Genomic DNA, 21,150 nt, shown 5'->3' on the forward strand with positions numbered 1-21,150 from the left:
AACAAAAATAGATTAATCAGCCCTAGCTAGTTTGGCTCAGTAAATAGAGTGTTGGCCCTCGGACTTTAGGGTCCCGGGTTCAATTCCAGTCAAGGGCACATTCCCCAGTTGCAGGCTTGATCCCCAGTAGGGGGTATGCAGGAGGTGGCCAATCAATAATTCTCTCTAATCACTGATGTTTCTATCTCTCCCCCTCTCCCTTGCTCTCTGAAATAAAAAAAGATATATTAAAAAAGGCATTCCCAATTCATGCCAATTTTTTTAATTTCCTTCCTATATGTTATCCTCCCACTTTCGTTCTCTATGAATCATTTCTCTCCCCATGCAAAGACACTTGCATAATTTCCTATTATAAAATACTACAGGCCCAAAATTCGTGCCTGGGGGCCGAGCGGGAGGGCCCTCAGCTCAGATTTCGAGAAGGCGCAGGCGAGGCCGAGGGACCCCACCGGTGCATGATCTGGGCTGGGGAGAGACACGGGAGGTTGGCTGGCCAAGGAGGGACTGCAGGAGGGATCCAGGGTGTGTCCAGCCATCTTGCATCTTGTTCAGTCCCAATCGGCCAGAACCCAGCAAGCTAACCTACTGGTCAAGTGTCTGCCCCCTAGTGGTCAATGCATGTCATAGCGAGCGTTTGAATGGCCTTAGCATATCATTAGCATATTCTGCTTTGATTGGATGAAAGGCAGACCGGACACTTAGCATATTAGGCTTTTGTTATATAGGATTTTTTTTAAAATTTCTGTTCAGCATTACTTTTATTTCTACATATTTTGTTGCTATGTCTCTATCACACAATGAGTCCTGTATAATACCTTTTCAATCAGTACCAAAAGGCTTTTCAATCTCTAAATATTTTGACATTTGTGTGCAGGAAGGGCACATAAGCAGTTGAGTAAAACTGGACATATAAATTTGGGATTTTTAAGTATAAAGCCCTGGATTTAGATGAGAACCATAACATCCCAACACTTTAAGCAGAAGGAAAAAAACTCAAATGTGTACTGGGCAGGGAGGTAAACAGAATTCAGTAAATCTGCCTGAAACTAGAGCGTGATGGGACTTGTAGTCAACTATGCACTGCACACACACCTTAAGTGTTCTATTTCAAAAATTTTAAAACATTGTGCCAAAACAATGTTTCTGCAAACTACATTTGGGTCATATTCAGTTCCACAGCTTACAATCTTTGATTCTGGGGTTTAAAGAGGAAGATAAAGCAGCAAAGAAAGCTGAAAAAGAATAAATAGGCAGAGGAGTAGAAAGAAAACCAGGAGGAGCCAAGAAATTATTTTTAAAAACATATGCAATGGCTGAAACCGGTTTGGCTCAGTGGATAGAGCGTCGGCCTGTGGACTGAAAGGTCCCGGGTTCGATTCCGGTCAAGGGCATGTACCTGGGTTGCGGGCACATCCCCAGTGGGAGATGTGCAGGAGGCAGCTGATCGATGTTTCTCTCTCATCGATGTTTCTAACTCTCTATCTCTCTCCCTTCCTCTCTGTAAAACATCAATAAAATATATATAAAAAAAACAAACATATGCAATGGTTAACAGTATCAAATGCTAGCTATTGCATGCACCTAAGATAAAGACAGAAAAGTGTTCACTCTATTCAGCTACATAAACGTTGTTGGTAACACTTGCTTTCACAGAGTTGAGATCAAAACACAAAGAATATCAAATAGAAGAACAAGTTGATCCTAGCCAGGAATATAGAGCATATGAAGTTGACCCTTAAACAATACCCGAGGATTAGAGGCACCAACCCCTCTGTGCAGTCGAAAATCTGCTATGACTTCTGACTCCCCCAAAACTTAACTTCAGTACCCACAGGGGATTAGGTCCAGGATCCCTGTGGATACCATAATCCATAGATGGTCAAGTTCTCTATACAAAATGGCATAGGTCAATGCATACACTCAGCCTTCTGCATCGGAGAACTCTCAACCACGGGTTAAAAACAGTACAGATATTTATGAAAAAATTCTGCCCAGCTGGTGTGTGCCCAGTGGTTGAGCATCAACTCATGAACCAAAAGGTCACTGGCTCAATTCCCGGTCAGGGCACATGCCCAGGTTGCAGGCTCGATCCCCAGTGTGGGGCATGCAGGAGGTAGCTGATCAACGACTCTCCCTCATTATTGATGTTTCTATCTCTCTATCCCTCTCCCTTCTTCTCTGAAATCAATAAAAATATAATTTTTTAAAAATTCCATGTATAAGTGAACCCACACAATTCAAACCTGTGTTTTTCAACAGTAATCTGTATATTAAAAAAAGAAAAAATACAGTTTATATGATTGTCAACATAGAATATTCTAAAGAATGTACAAAAAAGCTACTACTAGAACTAGTAAATGAGATTATCAAGGTCAAAGGATATAAGGTCAACATAGAAAGTCAATAATAGCCCAACCAGCATGGCTCAGTGGTTGAGCACTGACCTATGAATTTGGAGGTCACAGTTCGATTCCTGTCAGGCCACAAAATAGCACTCTAACCGAGCCACCCAGCCAGGACAGAATATTGAAATCTTAAAAAAATACCAGTAAGTCTAACAAAATGTGGGCTAAGTTTGGCACACTAAAAACAATAAAACACTAATGAAGAAATTAAAGATCTAACCCTGGCTGGTGTGGCTCAGTTGGTTGGGTACTGTCTCTTGCACCAAAAGGTTGCTGTTGGGTTCCTGGTCAGGGCTTATACCTAGATTGCGAGTTCCATCTCCAGTAGGGGGAATGCAGGAGGCAGCAGATTGATGTTTTGCTCTAGCGTCAATGTTTTTCTCTCTCTCCCTCCCACTCTCTCTAAAAATAAACAAAAACATTCTTTTTAAAAAAATCACAAATTCCTCTAAAAAAAAAAAAAAAGAAATTAAAGACCTAAATAAAACTATTGTGTTTGTGGATTAGTGAACTAAATATTAAGATGTCAAGTTTCTGTAAATTAATGTATAGACTCAAGGCAATTTAATCAAAATCGCAGCAGGCTATTTTAATAGAAATTGTCAAGCTTATTCTAAAATTTATATAGACATTCAAATATCTAGCATAAACAAAACCATTTTTAAAAAGAGAAACAAAGTGGGAGCACTCACACTACCTAATTTCAAGACAGTTCAGTAATTAAGAGGGTGGTATTGGCATGAGGAAAAGACAAATAAACCAACAGAAAGAGACCTGCACATATATGTCAAACATGAGTATTACTGCTATCTAGTGGGAAGAGACCAAGGATGCTGCTAAACATCTTACAATACCCGGGACAGCCACTCAATAAAATATTATCTGGCCTAAAATGTCAAAAGCAGCAAGGTTGAGAAACCCTGTTCTAACAAAAAATATAGGAGAAAATCTTTGTGACCTATGATTAGGCCAAAATTTCTCAGGTAGGATACAAGAAGTATAAACCACCAAAAAACAAAAATCAATAAACCAACTCTATCAAAATTAAAATTTCTGCTCTTTGAAAGAGAGATAGGAAAATACAAAGAAAACACACAGACTGGGGGAAAATATTTGCAAAACACATATCTGATAAAGGACTTGCATCTAGAATATATAAAGAACTCTCAACATTCAATAAATGGAACACATCGGCAAGAAAAAAAATGGGGAACAGACTTACATAGATACTTCACTGCAGAGGACAGATGGAGGAGCCCTGGTGCTCTGGCTCTGCTGGGTGGGTGCCCTTCCATGCACTGAGAGGGTGCCAGTTCAATGCCCAGCCAGGGCACATGCCTGGGTTCTGGGCTCAATCCCCAGAAGGGGGCATGCAGTAGGCAGCTGATGTTGCCCTCTCACATCAATGTCTCTCTCTCTCTCTCTCTCTCTCCCTCTTTCCCTTTCTCTTTCTCTCTAAAAATCAATTTTAAAAATCTTAAAAAGAAACAAGAAACATGGATGGCAAATAAGTACACAAAAAGTGCACAGTATTATTAGTCATTAGGAAAATGCATATTAAAACCACAATGACACACCATAATACACCTAGAATGGATAAAATTTTAAAAACTGGTAATACCAAGAACTCAAAGAATGCAAAGCAACTAGAACTCTCATACACTATGGAGTATGTAAAATGGTACAGTCACTTAGAAAAACAGTTTTGACACTTTCTTATAACGTTAGATAATCACCTGTAAATATTTAACCATTAAGGGTTTATTTTTCCTCCAACAAATATATACAAGTTCTTTTCCTATCTGCTCATAATTTTTCCATTTCTTCTAAGTTTATGATTATGTTCTAAATTAATGGTTCCCAAAATGGGGTCTGAGGCTCTCTGGGGGCTACTGACATCTTTTAGTGACCACTGTTCAGTGATCCCCTTTTCTAACTACATTTCTATATAAGGCCAGATTTTCTTGCTCTTTCGTTTTTTTAATTTTTTAAAATATATTTTTACTGATTCAAGGAGGAAGGGAGAAGGAGAGGGAGATAGAAACATTAATGATGAGAGAGAATCATTGACTGGCTGCCTCCTGCACGCCCCCTACTGGGGATCGAACCCACAACCAGCTATATGCCCTTGACCGGAGTCAAACCAGGGACCTTCAGTCCGAGGCCGACGCTTTATCCACTGTGCCAAACCAACTAGGGCAAGGCTAGATTTTCTTTACAAAATTCAACCAAAACAATATAACCCAAAGGAATAAATGCAGAAGCAGATATGAGAATCTAGTTGTGAAGGTTAATTGTATGTGTCACTTGACTGGACCACAGGGTGCCCAGATATTTGGCTAAACATTACAGTAGGTGTATCTGGATGAGATTACCATTTGATCCATAGACTGAGTAAAGCAGCTTGCCATTCCAAATGTGGGCAGGCCTCATCCAATCCTTTAAAGGCCTGAATAGAACAAAAAGCTGAATAAAAGAGAATTCCTTCTCTCTGCCTAATGCTCTTTGAGCTGGGACATTGGTCTCCCCCTGTCTTTGGACTTGGGCTCAGAATGGAACATCAACCATCAGCTGGCCTGGTCCTCAGGCCTTTAGACTCAAGCTGTTACTATACTATCAGCTCGCTTGAGTCACCAGGTCACAGATATTGGGAATTCTCCATGATTACATGAGCATATATATATGTGGTGTATATATGTCTCCCACTGGTTTTATTTTTCTAATAGACCAACTGTGTTCTATGAAGCCTGACATTAAAGAAATATGCAAAAATGTAAAGCAATGCCACTCTTCCAACTAATTTTTTTATTGTTTGGAAAAATAGTCATTTTTTACTTTAAAATACATCATTTATGTTAATATATATAGGTTTGGCATTTTAAATATTTTTAAATGTTTTAATATTTAGTAAGCTAAATATCAATATAGACAACCCATATAAACAATAGAGAAATGGAATATTAAAGTAATTCACCTCTTTCCATTCTTCATAGGTAAAAAAGAATTTCTCATGCTGCTTACCAAAAGTAAGATAGTTTGTCAGTTATATAAGACATACCTGATCATCCCCAGAACCCTTCTGAGCTGTTTCTTCCGAAGAGGCCACATTAGAATCAGAAATCTGTGTTCTACTATTTTCTTGAGATGATGACTGTTGCCATACATGACTGGTCAATGGAACAACCTGAAAATCAAAAGCAGATTTAAACATAGTACTAACAAAATCTAACAGAAATTTATTTCTCAATTTATAAACATTTTCATATATATGACATTTCAACTTCACAACCACTATTCAAGTTATAATCCATACTGAACTTATGGTTATCCTGTTAATTCAATATACTTTCCAATAAACTACAGCAGTTCTTTAATTTTCTATACCCCCAGAGGTAGAAGGAGCAAGCAGAGACAGGCAAATTAGGTAAAAATCTTAATGTTTGAGATTTCTAAGAAATTAGCTCTAATAATAAGTACTAAAATAAAAGCTAGGCTCATTTTATGAAACTGGTTGAAACAGGGCTCTCCCAGTTGTAGAAGACAGCAATAAAAGCTGTGACTGCTGCCCAAGGCTGAAACAATGCAAATGAAAAATACCAGATGCAATCAAACAAAAATGAACTAGGTCAAGTCACTCTCTGGTTCAGGGACTGATTCTCAAGATTTTACCCGATATCCCTGGAGAATAAAAACCCAAAGCTTCCAATATTAAACTTCTTCCTAAAAAAGCAGATACACCGAAACCGGTTTGGCTCAGTGGATAGAGCGTCGGCCTGCGGACTGAAAGGTCCCAGGTTCGATTCCGGTCAAGGGCATGTACCTGGGTTGCGGGCACTTCCCCAGCGGGGGATGTGCAGGAGGCAGCTGATCGATGTTTCTCTCTCATTGATGTTTCTAACTCTCTATCTCTCTCCCTTCCTCTCTGTAAAAAATCAATAAAATAAAATAAAATAAAATAAAATAAATAAATAAATAAATAAGCAGATACAAGGGACAGGCAGAGACAACCATAAAACACAAAGGTAGAGAAGGGTGCACCAAAAATCAAAATAAAACAACGCTCCTACTAAAAAAGGTGATTACAAACTACACCTTCAAAAGACATTTTAAAAATAAGAATATCTCAGATTCTCAAAGAGATAAAGAAAAAAGACACAATAGTCATAAAAAAGAAAGCTGTTACAAAACAGGCAGCTATGAGTCAAAAAAAAGGGTGAATGCTGCCTGGCCAATGTGCTCAGTGGTTGAGCATCAAGCCATGAACCAGGAGGTCACAGTTCGATTCCCGGTCAGTGCACATGCCCTGGTTGCAGGCTTGATCCACATCGGGGGCATGCAGGAGACAGCTGATCCATGATGCTCTCTTATCATTGATGTTTCTATCTCTCTCTCCTTTTCCCTTCCTATCTGAAATCAATAAAAAAAAATATTTTTTAAAAAGATGAATGCTAATAAAATATTAATAACAACAAATGTAAAAGCCTCTGAAGAAAACCCAAGGTCATCAAACTTTTCCCCAGAATTACTGCTACTACACTAACAAAACATTTTTACAGAGCACATACAACAAGGTGTTTTTGGTCATAGAAAGGCCAGCTTAACTGAAAATCTATTCAATAACTAAAGAGAAAAAGGAGAGAGAGATTTCTAAGATATAAAGTGTTCCAAGAGGTTTTTCTCAAAATATAGACCACCATGGGACACACCCACGTTGCTTCAATGGCAATTTTTAAAGGATAAAGAAAAACAAAGAAAGCTGTTATGCAAATTCATTTTGGCAATCTGAAATACCTAAATATATAACAATTCAGCCAATGTTTTGGCATAGCTAATCTTCTATAAGCCCTTAGGAAAGAAGAATGAAAAAATGAAAGTTCAAAATGGCTATTCACTGCAGCTAAATAATGCTGGGGGTGGAGCATGAGGGGTCTTGCCTTTTTAAACAGCTGATTCATAACAGCTTACAAAGAGAGGATTCAATTCATTATAATATTTGTAGAAAACTAATGCTACACAATAGGAAGAAACTAGCAATTTGACAATTAACACAATGTGGGAGAAAAAGAACACTCCCCTTCACTTTATCAGTTGAAAGAAAACCTGAAAGTTAAAATTAAATGATGTTCTTACTTAAAAACCCATTTCCCAGAATTCCTGATTTTTATTGTCTACCTGATTGTTTTGACTTTATCAAATAATTAATTTCTAATACATGTTTGATCAGCTTTCCCACAGTTGCCTCTGGATAGTAGGGTAACCCAAATACTTGATGGAGGATTCTTAAAATAAGTGCTTCAAAACTAAACAGGTGTCATCAGCAATTCTCTGATCTGAGATGAAATGCCTTTTCATATAAATTAATTTCTAAAGAGTACTTTCCTAAGTCAATTTTTAATATTAAAAGTTAATGGACTTCTGCCCTGGTCTGGTTGCTGAGTTGGTTGGAGCATCATCCAGTACACCAAAAGGTTGTGGGTTTGATTCCTGGTCAGGACATGTGCAGGAGGCAACCGATTAATGTTTCTCTCTCTCTCTCTCTCTCTCTCTCTCTCTAAAAATCAATATAAACATATTCTCAGGTGAGGATTAAATAAATAAAAAGTTAATGGACTCCAACTATATGCTGTCTAGAAGAAAAGTAGTTTCATCTAAAGACACACATAGGCTGAAAGTAAAAGAATGTGAAAATTTTCATGCACAATGGAAACTGAAAGGGTGAGGGCTACGCCCTCCATCTTGTCCAGGATCCTCCATTTTGGGGCAGCAGCCATTAGCCATGTGCTCAGCAAGGAGCTTCTTCCTGGAAGCCCAAGCCTCTGCTAGCCACACCTAGGATTTCTTTAAACTAACCAATGATAATCAAGGGAAGTGCACGCCACAGATACGACCACATCCTGTGTAACAAGACACTGACTTGCGCCCGGCCAATCGGCAGGGCCCACGGTCCTCTCTCCTCCCCTTACTCCAACCCCCCTATAAAACTCCTCTCCACACAGAGCTCCCTCTCTCTCTGCCTCCTGCCACTGCGTCGGTGAGTGTGGTGGACGGGGAGCTCGAGCTAGCTCGAATAAAGACTCTTTGCTTTTGCATCGGACTCGGCTGGCTCCCTGGTGATCTTTTGGGGATCCTGAAATCTGGGCATAACAGAAACCAACAGAGGACAGAAGTGTCTATGCTAGTATCGGACAAGAAGACTTTAAATCAATAACTGTTACAAGAGACAGAGGAGGACATTTTATAATGACAAAAGGATCAATTCACCAAGAACATATAACAAGTAGTTATGCACCAAACTGAAGTATGGTACTTATTTGCTTTGTTTAACAATAGAAAAGTTACTTTGATTTTCTGAATTATATAAATCATCCCATTCGATTGAATGCCTTATTGATTGTAACGTGACTATCCCATTGAGTGTTATCTTACTGGTTTTAGAAAGCATTCTTCTGTACCTGGAAACAGGACAGCACAATTAGTGGCCACAGGTGGTGCATTCCAGCTGACTCAGTGGTCCCGAGACCAGGACAGCACAGTTACTCTAAATTGTCCTGACAACTCAGTGGTCGGGAGACCCAAGGGCTCTAGATAATGTGTTTCTATCAACTCAGTGATTCGGAGACCCAAAACTGTAATTTAGATAACATGCCTAAGTTTAACCCAGGTTACCCAAGGGCTCTAGATAATGTATTTCTGTCAATTCAGTGACCCCGAGACCCGAAACTGTAATTAACATGCTTAATTCTGCTTCTGTAATCTGCTTTTTTGCAAGCCAGGTGCCTCATTCCAAACCCTGGGATGTAATCAATACCTTTGTGATTTATGCCTATATAAGTCTGGTTTTGCCACCATCTTACTGCTATGAGATTTGGGAATGGCCCCTCATAGTCCCGGATTGCAATAAACGTGACTCTTTAATTCGACTTCTTGAGGCGTCCTTCTGTGATTCACGGGGTACGTTACAACAAAACCTCAGAGCTCATAAATTAATGAGGCAAAGTTTGATATTTCAATGATATTAAGAGACTTCAATACCTCACTTTCAATAATGGATAGAACAATCAGATAGAAGAACAAGGAGATAGAGGAACTGAACTCTATAGACACTGGACCTAATAGAAATATACAGAACACTCCACTCAACAACAGAGAATATGCATTTCTCAAGTACACATGAAATATCCTTCAGGATTGAACACATTAAGCACAAAACAAGTCTTAACAAATTCAAGAAGATTGAACTCACACACATTTATCTTTTTCAGTCACAACGGGATGAAACTAGGTATTAACAGCACTAGAAAAACTGAAATTCCACAAATATATAAAAATTAAACAATATACTCCTAGAAAAACAACGGGTCAAACCAGAAGTCACAAGGGAGGAGCACTGTCCATACACCAGAAGGTAGAAGGTTTGATTCCCAATCAGGGCATATACCCAGGCTGTGGGTTTGATCCCCAGTTGGGGTGCGTGTGGGAGGCAGCCGATTACTAATTCTCTCTTGTCATTGACGTTTCTACCTCCCTCTCCCTTCCTCTCTGAAATCAATAAAAAATATATATTAAAAAACAAAGCTACATTATAAAGCTATGTAATTAAAACAGTATGGTAGTGACCTAAAAACAGACAAATACCCAAGAAACCTGAAACACCAATCAGAAAGAATGTTCCACTCCTATGTTTATATTAGCACAATTTACAACAGCTAAGATCTGGAAACAGTCCAAGTGCCCATCAGTGGAAAAAATGGATAAAAAACTGTGGTACATTTACACCATGGAATACTATGCAGCAGTAAAAAAGAAGGATCTCTTACCCTTTGACACAGCATGGAGGGATCTGGAGAGTATTATGCTAAGCTAAATAAGACAGTCAGAGAAAGACAAGTATCACATGATCTCACTCATATGTGGAATCTAATAAAATAAATTGATGAACAAAATAGATCTAGAGACACAGAAACATGGAAGAGATGGTCAAATCAAAGAGGCAAGGCAGGGGGAAGGGGAAAAGGCGGGGAGGGCATGGGAGAGAGCAACCAAAGAACTCAGATGCATATATGCATAACCCATGGACACAGACAACAGGGTGGTGAAGGCCTGGGGTGGGGGGACAGGCTAGAAGGAGTCAATGGGGTAAAAAAGGGAACATATGTAATATTGTCAACAACAAAGATTTTTTAAAAGTAGCCCAGCCAGTTGTGGCTCAGTGTTTGAGAATGGACCATGCAGAAGGCAGCTGATCAATGATTCTCTCTCATCATTGATGTTTCTATCTTTCTCTCCCTTTCCCTTCTTCTCTGAAATCAATTAATATATATATATTTTAAACTACAATGAGAAATCACCTCACACTAATCAGGATGGCTATTATTAAAAGTAATAATTATTATTATTGGCCAGGATATTGAAAAACTGGAACCCTTGTTGGTAGGATATAAAATGGTACAATTATCACACCAAAAACAAAAACAAAAAACAGAACAGAGGTCCCTCAGGAAATTAAAACCAAAACTACCATATGACCCATATGATCCTACAATCCCACTTCTGGGTATATATCCAAAAGAAGTGAAGGCAAGTCACTTTGCAAGAAAGTTTGTCAGTTTCTCACAAAATTAAACATACTCTTATTACACTATTACTAAAATTGGAAATTAAAGAGGGGACTTGACTACTGACACTACAAATATACAAAGAATTATAAAGGATACAGACAATCCCCAATTTATGGTTCAGCTTACAAATTTTGGACCTTACGATGGTGGCTATCTTATACGTTCAGTAGAAACCATACTTCAAATTTTGAATTTTGGTCTTTTCCCAGGCTAGCAATATGCAATATGATACTCTTGTGATGCTGGGCAGCAACAGCAAGCCTCAGCTCCAAATCAGCCACAAGATTATGAGGATAAATAACCAATAATCTACAATGTACTGTGTTGCCAGCATTTTTAAATACTGTGTTTTATGCTTTCACATCCCATCATGCCAACAAAATGCCCATCTGTGCCTCTTGCTTCTGGTGAGAAGAGGAAGGCACTTAAAACTCATGATGGCGCTACATCCCAATAATGTAAGTGTTCTCAGCACATTTAAGGTAGCCTAGGCTAAGCTATGATGTTCAGTACGTTAGGTGTATTAAATGCATTTTCAACTTATACTCAACTTACAATGGGTTTACGGGGACTGAACCCCATTTAAAGTCAAGGAGCATCTGTACTATGATAACATACATAACTGTATGTTAAGAAATTTGTTAAGTTAGAGGAAATGGACAAACACCTGAAAAATCACAAATTACTGAAACTGACTCAAGAAGGAATAGGTGATCTGAGTAGACCTGTATAGCAACAAAACAGTATAAATTTATAATTAAAATACTTTCCAAAAAGAAAAGCCCAAACACATATGATAGAATCTGCCAAGCAGTCAAAAAATTATTCTGATCCTTCAAACTCTAAAACAAAAGGAACACTTGCAACGCATTTTATAAAGTCAACATTACCCTGATACTAAACCAAACAAAAACATCACAAGAAAACTGTGGGCCAGTATTTTGGAAATACATATGCAAAAAATTAAAAAGAAAATACTAGGTAAATTAGTATATTTGTGTTCCTATAATCAGCAACATATAAAGTATTTATATATCATGATGCAGTAAATTATCCTCAGAATGCACAAATGGCTTAACAACCAATATCAATTAATATAATACACCAATTAATAGCATAATTTGACAAAATCTAACACCCATTTCATCGTAAAGCATTCAACAAACCAGCAATAAAAGAAAACTTCATCAACCTGGTAAAGCCATCTATGAAAAACCTACAACTAACATCATACTTTTGGTGAAAAGACTGGGTGTTTCCCCATTACAATCAGGAATAAGACAAGGATATCCTCTCTCATCACTTCTATTCAACGTTATACTGGAGGTTCTAGTCAGGGAAGTTAGGCAAAAAAAAATAAAAAGGCATCCAAATTGAAAAAGAAGAATAAAACTATACGTACTTGCATTTTACATGTATCCTAGGGATTCTATTAATCTCTTAGAACTAATAAATAAATTCAGCAGTTGTAGAATACAAGATCAATACACAAAAATCAACTTTTTTATACACGTGCAATGAACAATCCAAAAATGGGAGGAAAAATTTCACTTACAATAGCACCAAAAAGAATAAAATATTCAGAGTAACCTAAGTATAAAACCTACACTGAAAACTATGAGACATTATTCAACAGATTTACAGAAGATCTAAATAAATAAAAAGATAACACATGATGCTAGATCAGAAGACCTAATGTTGAGATGACAATACTTCCAAATTTTGAATTCCTATCAAAATACCAGCTGACTTCTTTTTAACAAGCTGATCCTGAAATTCATATGTAATTACAAAGAATCAAGAATAGCCACACACTACCATTTACAACAGCATGGATGGAACTGGAGAGCATTATGCTAAGTGAAATAACTCAGTCAGAGAAAGATAAATATCACATGATCTCACTCATTTGTGGAATATAATGAACAACATAAACTGACGACCAAAAACAGATCCAGAGACAGAGAAGCATCAATCAGATGGTCAAACCTCAGAGGGAAGGTAGGGGAGGGGAGGGGTAAGGGGGAGAGATCAACCAAACGACTTAATATGCATGCATATAAGCCTAACCAATGGACACAGGCAACAGGGGGGTGAGAGCATGAGTGGGGGGGATGGGGGATAAGGACACATATGTAATAACTTAATCAATAAAAAAAATTTTAGCCGAAACCGGTTTGGCTCACTGGATAGAGCGTCGGCCTGCGGACTGAGGGGTCCCAGGTTCGATTCCGGTCAAGGGCATGTACCTGGGCTGCGGGCACATCCCCAGTGGGAGATGTGGAGGAGGCGGCTGATCGATGTTTCTCTCCCATCGATGTTTCTAACTCTCTATCTCTCTCCCTTCCTCTCTGTAAAAAAATCAATAAAATATATTATTAAAAAAATAAATAAAAAAAATTTTAAAAAAGAGAGAAAAATAAAAATAAAGTAAAAAAAAAAAAAAAAAGAATAGCCACACACAAAAAAATGACTTGAAAAAAAGGATGAGGTTAGAGGACTCATACATCTTCATTTCAAAACTAACTACAAAGCAATAGTAATCGAAAAAGTGTGGCATGGCATAAAGGAGGACATACAGAATGGAACTGAATTAAGAATCTAGAAATAAACTCAGACATCTATGATCAACTGATTTTCAACAAGGATGCTAAGACTTATCAGTTGGGAAAGAATAGCCTCTTCAACAAATGGTGTTGGGACAACTGGTAGCCACATACAAAAGCATGAAATTGAACTCTTTTCTCACACTACATACAATAATTAACTCAAAGTGGTGAACACATAATACAACATGCAGATGATGTATTGTAGAATTGTACACCTGAAACCTATATAATTTTATTAACCAACTAGAGGCCCAGTGCACAAAATTTGTGCACTGGTGTGGGGGGGCGGGCGGGGGGGGGACACCCTCAGCCTGACCTGCACCCTAGTAGTCCAGGAGCCCTTGGGGGATGTCCAACTAATGGCTTAGGCCTGCTCCCCAGGAGGAGTGGGGTTAAGCCAACAGTGGGACATCCCACCACCACCGCTGCACTCGCCAGTCGAGAGCCTAGCTCAGGGCTTCTGGCTGAGTGGCACTCCCCCTGTGGAAGCACGCTGACCACCAGGGGGCAGTTCCTGTGTTGGGCGTCTGCCCCCTGGTGGTCAATGTGCGTCATAGCGACTGGTTGTTTGGCTGTTCAGTCAATTTGCATATTAGCCTTTTATATAGGATTTCACCTCAACAAATTCAATAAACAAATAAGTAAATAAAATTGTTAACAAAAAATTAACTCAAGCTCGGCCAGTGTGGGTCAGTGGTTGCACATCGAACTATGAACCAGGATGTCACAGTTCGATTCCAGCAAGGGCACATTCCCAAGTTGCAGGCTCGATCCCAGTAGGGGGCATGGAGGAGGCAGCTGATCGATGATTCTCTCTCATCATTAATGTTTCTCTTTCTTTCCTTCTCCCTTCCTCTCTGAAATTAATAAATATATATGTATATATAATTAACTCAAAATTGATCAAAGACCTATTCAGAGCAATAACTTTGTTAAACTCTTAGAAAAAACATAGGGTAACAGGTTTACATTTGGCAATAGGTTCTAAGATATGATACCAAAAATATGAACAACAAAAGGAAAAAAAAAACTGAACTTCACATTCTTGAACACTATCAAGAATATGAAACAACCTAGACTGGGAGAAAATACTGCAAATCATACACCTTATAAAGGGAATCTGAAGATTCACGACATGGAAAATATGAATATATAAGCAATTCATACAATTCAATAATAAGCAGACAAATGATCCAATTAAAAATGGGCAAAGGATGTGAAATGGACATTTCACCAAAGATATATAAATGGCCAATAAATACATGAAAAGATTCTCAATATCATGAGCCATCAGGGAAATGCAAATCAAAACCACAATAAGAGAGAGCCCCGGCCAAATGGCTCAGTTGGTTGGAGTGTTGTCCCATACACTAAAAGGTTACAGGTTAAATTCCTAGTCAGGGCACATACTCAGGTTTCAGATTTGATACTGGGTCTGGGCAAGTAAGGGAGGTAACTAATCAATATTTCTCACAGCGATATTTCTCTCTCTCTCTCTCTCTCTCTCTCTCTCTCAAAAATAAATAAATAAATAAATGAAAGCATACCCTCGGGTGAGAATTTTAAAAATAACAATAATGCCACAATAAGGGTATCATTTTACACTCTGAGGATGGCTATAATCAAAAAGTCAAATAATAAGTGCTGGAGAGGATGTGGAGAAACTGGAATTTTCATACATTATGGGAATATAAAATGGTGCCACTTTGGAAAACAGTCTGGCAGTTCCTCAAAAGGTTAAAATAGAGTTACCATATGTCCCAGCAATTCCATTCATATATATCCAAAACAAATAAAAACTTATGTCCACACAAAAACTTATACACAAATGTTTACAGCAGCATTCTTCATAACAGCCAAAAGATTAAAATAAAATAAAAAAGCCCATCAACTAATGAATGGATAAACAAAATATAGTATATCCATATAGAATATTATTCAGCCACAAAAAGGAATGACGCATGCTATATATATATATATTTCCTGAAAACATCATGCTAAATTAAATAAACCAATCACAAAATACCACATAATATATGATTCTATTTATACTGAGTACCCACAATAGGCAAATTTATAGAGAAAGTAGACTAATGGTTACTTAGAGGAATGGAAGATAGGGAACTGATAGCTAAAGTGTACATTCTTTTTTTGAGGTGATGATAATGTTCTAAAATTGACTGTGGCAATGGTTGCACATATCTATGAATATACGGAAAACCACTGAATTGTGCACTTTAAGGGTATATTGTATGGTACATGTGTAATAGCTCAATAAAGTTATTAAAAATGTTTTTAAATAAGCCAATTAAGCATTCAATACATTAAGTTAAAAAAAATCAAAACAGCCTTAGGCGGTTTGGCTCAGTGGACAGAGCTGGTCTGGGGACTGAAGGGTCCCAGGTTCAATTCTGGTCAAGGGCACATGCCCGGGTTGCAGACTCATCCCCAGTGGGGGGCATGCAGAAGGCAGCCAATCAATGATTCTCTCTCATCATTAATGTTTCCATCTCTCTCTCCCTCTTCCTTCCTCTCTGAAATCAATAAAAATATATTTTATAAAAATAAATCTAGGGAAACAGTAACCGATAAAAACTGAAATAATTAATTATGATGAAAAGAAATAGAATTAAATTTAAATCCAAGAGCTGTTTCCTTGGATAAAAAAATAAGTAAACCTCTAGCTATCAGATCAGGGAAAAATAAAGCATAATTACACAAAACAGGAATGAGGAATGGAAATAACCACAGATGCAATTAAAAAAATTAAAAAAGAAATACTACATAGTACTCTATTACAATTAACTAGAAAATCTTACTGAAATTATTTTCTAGAAAAATCAGAAATTACCAAAATTAACCTGAGAAAAGCAAGTCTATATAGACTTATCACCCTGAAAGAAATCCAGACTCAAAGTAGTTTCATGATTATTTTTTCAAACATGCAAGAAATATTCATGTATTACTTAAACTATCCCAGGGCATAGAAAAATAAAAATCTTCCCAATTCCTTGTATGAAAATGGCATAATAATGAGGTCAAATTTGACAAAGGCAGGTCAAGGAAAAAAAATTTTTTAAACTTAAAACCATTACCATGCATAAAATATCTGCAAATAAAATGCAGTAGTTCCTTAAGAGAAAAGCACACTATAACTAATAGTTTTTATCCTAGGAACACATGAAAAGATTAAGAACAAAGTATAGGAGAGAAACCAAGATGGCGGCATAGGTAAACACCGATATTGCTGCCTCCTACAGCTTCAAAAATACAACAAAAAGACAAAACGGGCATCATCCAGAACTACAGGAAGGCTGGCTGAGTGGAAATTCTACAACTAGAAGGAAAGAGAAAAGCACACTGAGAGTCAGGAGCTGTGGAAGTAAAGTGCAAAGGTACGGAGGCTCGAGCGCGCACGGCGCGGGAAGGGGCTGGCACCTGAGGACGGGGCTGTCTTTTTGAATTGGGAGGGAGTCACAAGCTCCCGACTGCTCTGAACTCCAGTTCCGGGAAGTCTCTGGGGACCCAGGACTCATACGGGGAGAAACTGGACTGTCTGGCAGCGGGCAGAACTCAGAACTCCAGGGTGGCTTTCTCTCAGAGGTGCTTGCGGCAATTAAATTACCGGGACACTGAGACGCGCGGCCCCTTAGGGCAGGGCTGAAGATCCACCATAGCTGCTTGCTCCGCCCTTTGATTCCCTGAGACCCCGCCCCACCCAGGCTGCGCAGAGGCTTTTGCATATGAATGCCCTGGCCCTTTGCAACCGGAAAATTACCTAACAAATTACAGCTGGGCCAGACAGACCCAGAACTTCCAAGAGAAGGCCCAAGGCCCCACAGCAGCTTGCATTGCTTCACAGCTGGGCCTCATCTGGGCACCTCCAAACCCCAAACAAGGAAGGGGAATCTGTAGTTCTTTTTGTAGCTCCTGCTGGGTAACCTCAGGCAGAGACTAAATTAGCACCTCCTTAGATCCAAGAGCCAGTGTACCCAGTGGTCAGTGTGGGACCATCCAGATTACAACTCCTCAGATCCATAAGGGACACACTCAGGGCGCAGACTCAGTGAGCACCAAAGCCCCACTGAAGCAAGTCTTGCCCCAGAAAGGTGTCTTCAGCAGAGAAGTTCTCCCACTGCAGACACAGCTGATTCTCACTGCCAATTGGCCTGGAGGTCAATTCCTCCCAGTGATACCTACAACAATCAAGGCATAACTACAACAAGACTGTGCACAAAGCCCACAAGGGGGTGCACCAAGAGTGTCCACCTCAGGTAACTGGGGAGGCTGAGCCACTGGGCCCTATAGGACACCTAGCACACAAAGCCACTCTACCAACACAGGGAAGCATAAAAAATGTGGAGACAAAGAAACAGGTCACAAATGACAGAAATGGAGGAAAGCAAACGACTGGATACAGAGTTCAAAACCACGTTTATAAGGTTTTTCAAGAATTTTATGGAAACCGCCAATAAATTTAATGAGACCCTGGAGGATATGAAAAAAGACCAACTAGAAATTAAATGACTGAAATAAAGAATAATATACAGAGATCCAACAGCAGACAAGAGGATCCCAAGAATCAAGTCAAAGATTTGAAATACGGAGAAACAAAAAATACCCAACCAAAGAAGCAAAAAGAAAAAAGAATCCAAAAATATGAAGATAGTGTAAGGAGCCTCTGGGACAACTTCAAGCATACCAACATCCGAATTATAGGGTGCCAGAAGAAGAGAGAGAGCAAGATATTGAAAACCTATTTGAAGAAATAATGACAGAAAACTTCCCCCACCTGGTGAAAGAAATAGACTTACAAGTCCAGGAAGCACAGAGAACCCCAAACAAAAGGAATCCAAAGAGGACCACACCAAGACACATCATCATTAAAATGCCAAGAGCAAAAGACAAAGAGAGAATCTTAAAAACAGCAAGAGAAAAAAAGTCAGTTACCTACAAGGGAATACCCATACGCCTGTCAGCTGATTTCTCAACAGAAACCATGCAGGCCAGAAGAGAGTGGCAAGAAATATTCAAAGTGATGAATAGCAAGAACCTACAACCAAGATTACTTTATCCAGCAAAGCTATCATTCAGAATTGAACGTCAGATAAAGAGCTTCACAGATAAGAAAAAGCTAAAGGAGTTCATCACCACCAAACCAGCATTATATGAAATGCTGAAAGGTATTCTTTAAGAAGAGGAAGAAGAAAAAGGAACTCTTACCATTTGCCACAGCATGGATGGAACTGGAGATCATTATGCTAAGTGAAATAAGCCAGTCAGAGAAGGATAAATACCACATGATCTCACTCATTTGTGGAATATAATAAACAACATAAACTGATGAACAAGGACTGATCCAGAGACGGAGAGGCATTGATTAGACTATCGGGCCTTGGAGGGAAGGTAGGGGAGGGTGGGGGTAAGGGGGAAAGATCAACCAAAGGACTTACATGCAAGGATATAGGCCTAACCAATGGACACGGACAACGGGGGGTAAGGGCATGAGCAGGGGGGTGGGGGGGGGGGGGTAGGGGGTAACGTGGGGATAAGGACACATATGTAATATCTTAATCAATAAAAAATATATTAAAAAAAGAACAAAGTATATATTAATAGGTCAGAAAAGATGAAGAACTGTGCAGTGTAAATGAATCTGGAGATAGGGAACAGGTTCCCCAAGGTTCCCTAGCATCCAGGACAGTGCATAGCCAGTGGGGAGTGCTCAGTAATATATATGCTCAATGAATTGAAGACCCGCTGGAATACTTACTGGGCAACACAACTATGGCTCTTTAATGATCGACAGTCCATAGCATCACTAACCAACACAACTTTCTGTGATGATCAAACTATTTTACATCTGCACTGTACAATAGGGTAGCCACTAGTCAAGTGTGGTTACTGAGCCCTTGAAAAGCGGATAGTAAGTATTTTTAATTTTTTTTTTTTTTTTGGCTTTTAACTAATTAAGATGTAAAGAGCCGCACGTGGCTAGTGACTACTGAATTGAACACAGACAGCACAGGTCTAATCTCTTCCACGGTTGTGCTTTGTTTCCCTCTGCAGTTTACATCTCGTCCAAGGGCAGCTCTAAACAATAACCCTTAGGCTTCTGTTTTGTTCCCATAATGGACGTTGCACAGAACAGAAACTTAATAAACGATGTCAGAACTGTATAGCCAACTTGTTTTCTCCCTTAAAAAGCCATCAGTTCAACGCAAGTATTTCCAAAATCTTCAAGATCGTCAGGATCATAAAAACAGCCATAAAAACAGCTCTTTCTCCATTGCATATTATCTTGTGCTTCAGTTTTCTAGACTGTTTGGAGCTGCGGGGGCAAAAGCCTCACGCGTTTGTTTCTAAGTCGCTCCTGCTTGCTGGGGACCCCTTTATCGCTACAAACCGGGGTGCAGAGAAGCACCATCTGCGAGGAGCCTCCGGAGACGAACTATTCACGCCGTGCACACCTAATCCACCCGGCTCCCTCGGGGATGCCCTTCACGCGGGCAAACTAATCCCCTAACAGCCTTCCCAGCGAGATCGCCCCTGGGCAACCACCCCACTTCCCCTCCTTCGGGGCACGACACGCCCCACCTCCTCCCCAAAGCTCTCCTTAACCACAAGCACTGGGAACACCGCCTCCTGCGAACACCTGGGCTCATTCAAAAAGCCCGGGAACTGCCGAGAGAAACGGGAGGGGGCTCTGCCAGGAAGCACGGGAGACGGCAGCCGTCGGCCAGGACCCGGGCAGGAGCCGCGGCAGCCCCGACCGAGCGCCTGCCGAGCGCTCGGGGACGACCTGTCCCGCTGCCCCACCGCGCGCGGCGCCGCCGCCCCGCCAGACCCACCTTCTCCGGGCCGCGCCACTCGCCCTCGGAGTAGCGGTGCTTCGGCGGCGACGGCAGAGGCAGCGCCCCGCTGGGGTGCGCCTGCAGCCAGGCCTTGGCCTCGTCGTCCTCCTCGTAGTCGTCCGAACTCTCCTCCGGCTGGCTCTCGTAGGTGAAGTCCGTGTCCAGTTCCCGCGGCTCCTCGTCCTCCACGTCCTCCACCATCACCACCTCGTCCTCATCCAAGCTCTTCACCTCCTCGTCCTCATCCAAGCTCTTCACCTCCTCGTCCTCGTCCAAGCTTTTCACCTCCTCCTCCTCCTTTTTTGCCTCCTCCTCCTCCTCCGTCTCCTCCTCCTCCTCCTCGAGCTCGCCGGGCCAAGGTAGGTCCTCAGGCTCCATCTTGGCGTCTCGCTGTCGGAGGCTGAGGAGGAGGGGGAGAGGGGAGAGGGGAGGGAGGGGAGGGGAAGAGAGCCGACTGGCGGTTGCGGCCTCACGCAGGCGCAAAGACCGCCGCCGCCTCCCGCCCCCCGCGGCGCCGCGCGGACGGGGCGGGGCTGGGAGTGAGGGCGCGTGTTGCTAAGGACGCGCCGCGGGGGCCGGCGGGAAGGCCCGGGGAGGGGGCGGAGGGAGCGGCAGGTGACGCCACGCCCTGGCCGCGTCACCGCCCGGGGTCTGGATCACAGTA

At 40.5% G+C, this 21,150-nt stretch overlaps 1 protein-coding gene across 3 annotated transcripts in view; it reads right to left on the reverse strand.

The window, feature by feature from the left end:
• Positions 1 to 20,910, reverse strand: part of ALMS1 (ALMS1 centrosome and basal body associated protein) — a 152,801-nt gene extending 131,891 nt beyond the window's left edge. Inside the window, exons 1-2 of one of the 3 annotated variants that reach the window (XM_036334116.1) lie at positions 20,484 to 20,879; positions 5,464 to 5,589 (exon numbers count right to left, since the gene is read on the reverse strand). In XM_036334116.1, the coding sequence (XP_036190009.1) occupies positions 5,464 to 5,589; positions 20,484 to 20,864 (507 nt within the window). In that variant the 5' untranslated portion in view covers positions 20,865 to 20,879. Of the gene's footprint in view, positions 1 to 5,463; positions 5,590 to 20,483 lie in introns of all 3 variants that reach the window. The other 2 variants (XM_036334114.1, XM_036334115.1) reach the window with 2 other exon arrangements.
• Between the last annotated feature and the right edge of the window lie 240 nt (positions 20,911 to 21,150).

The sequence above is a fragment of the Myotis myotis genome, unplaced genomic scaffold (assembly GCF_014108235.1).
Source record: "Myotis myotis isolate mMyoMyo1 unplaced genomic scaffold, mMyoMyo1.p scaffold_m19_p_14, whole genome shotgun sequence".
In the NCBI taxonomy this organism is placed as follows: Eukaryota; Metazoa; Chordata; class Mammalia; order Chiroptera; family Vespertilionidae; genus Myotis; species Myotis myotis.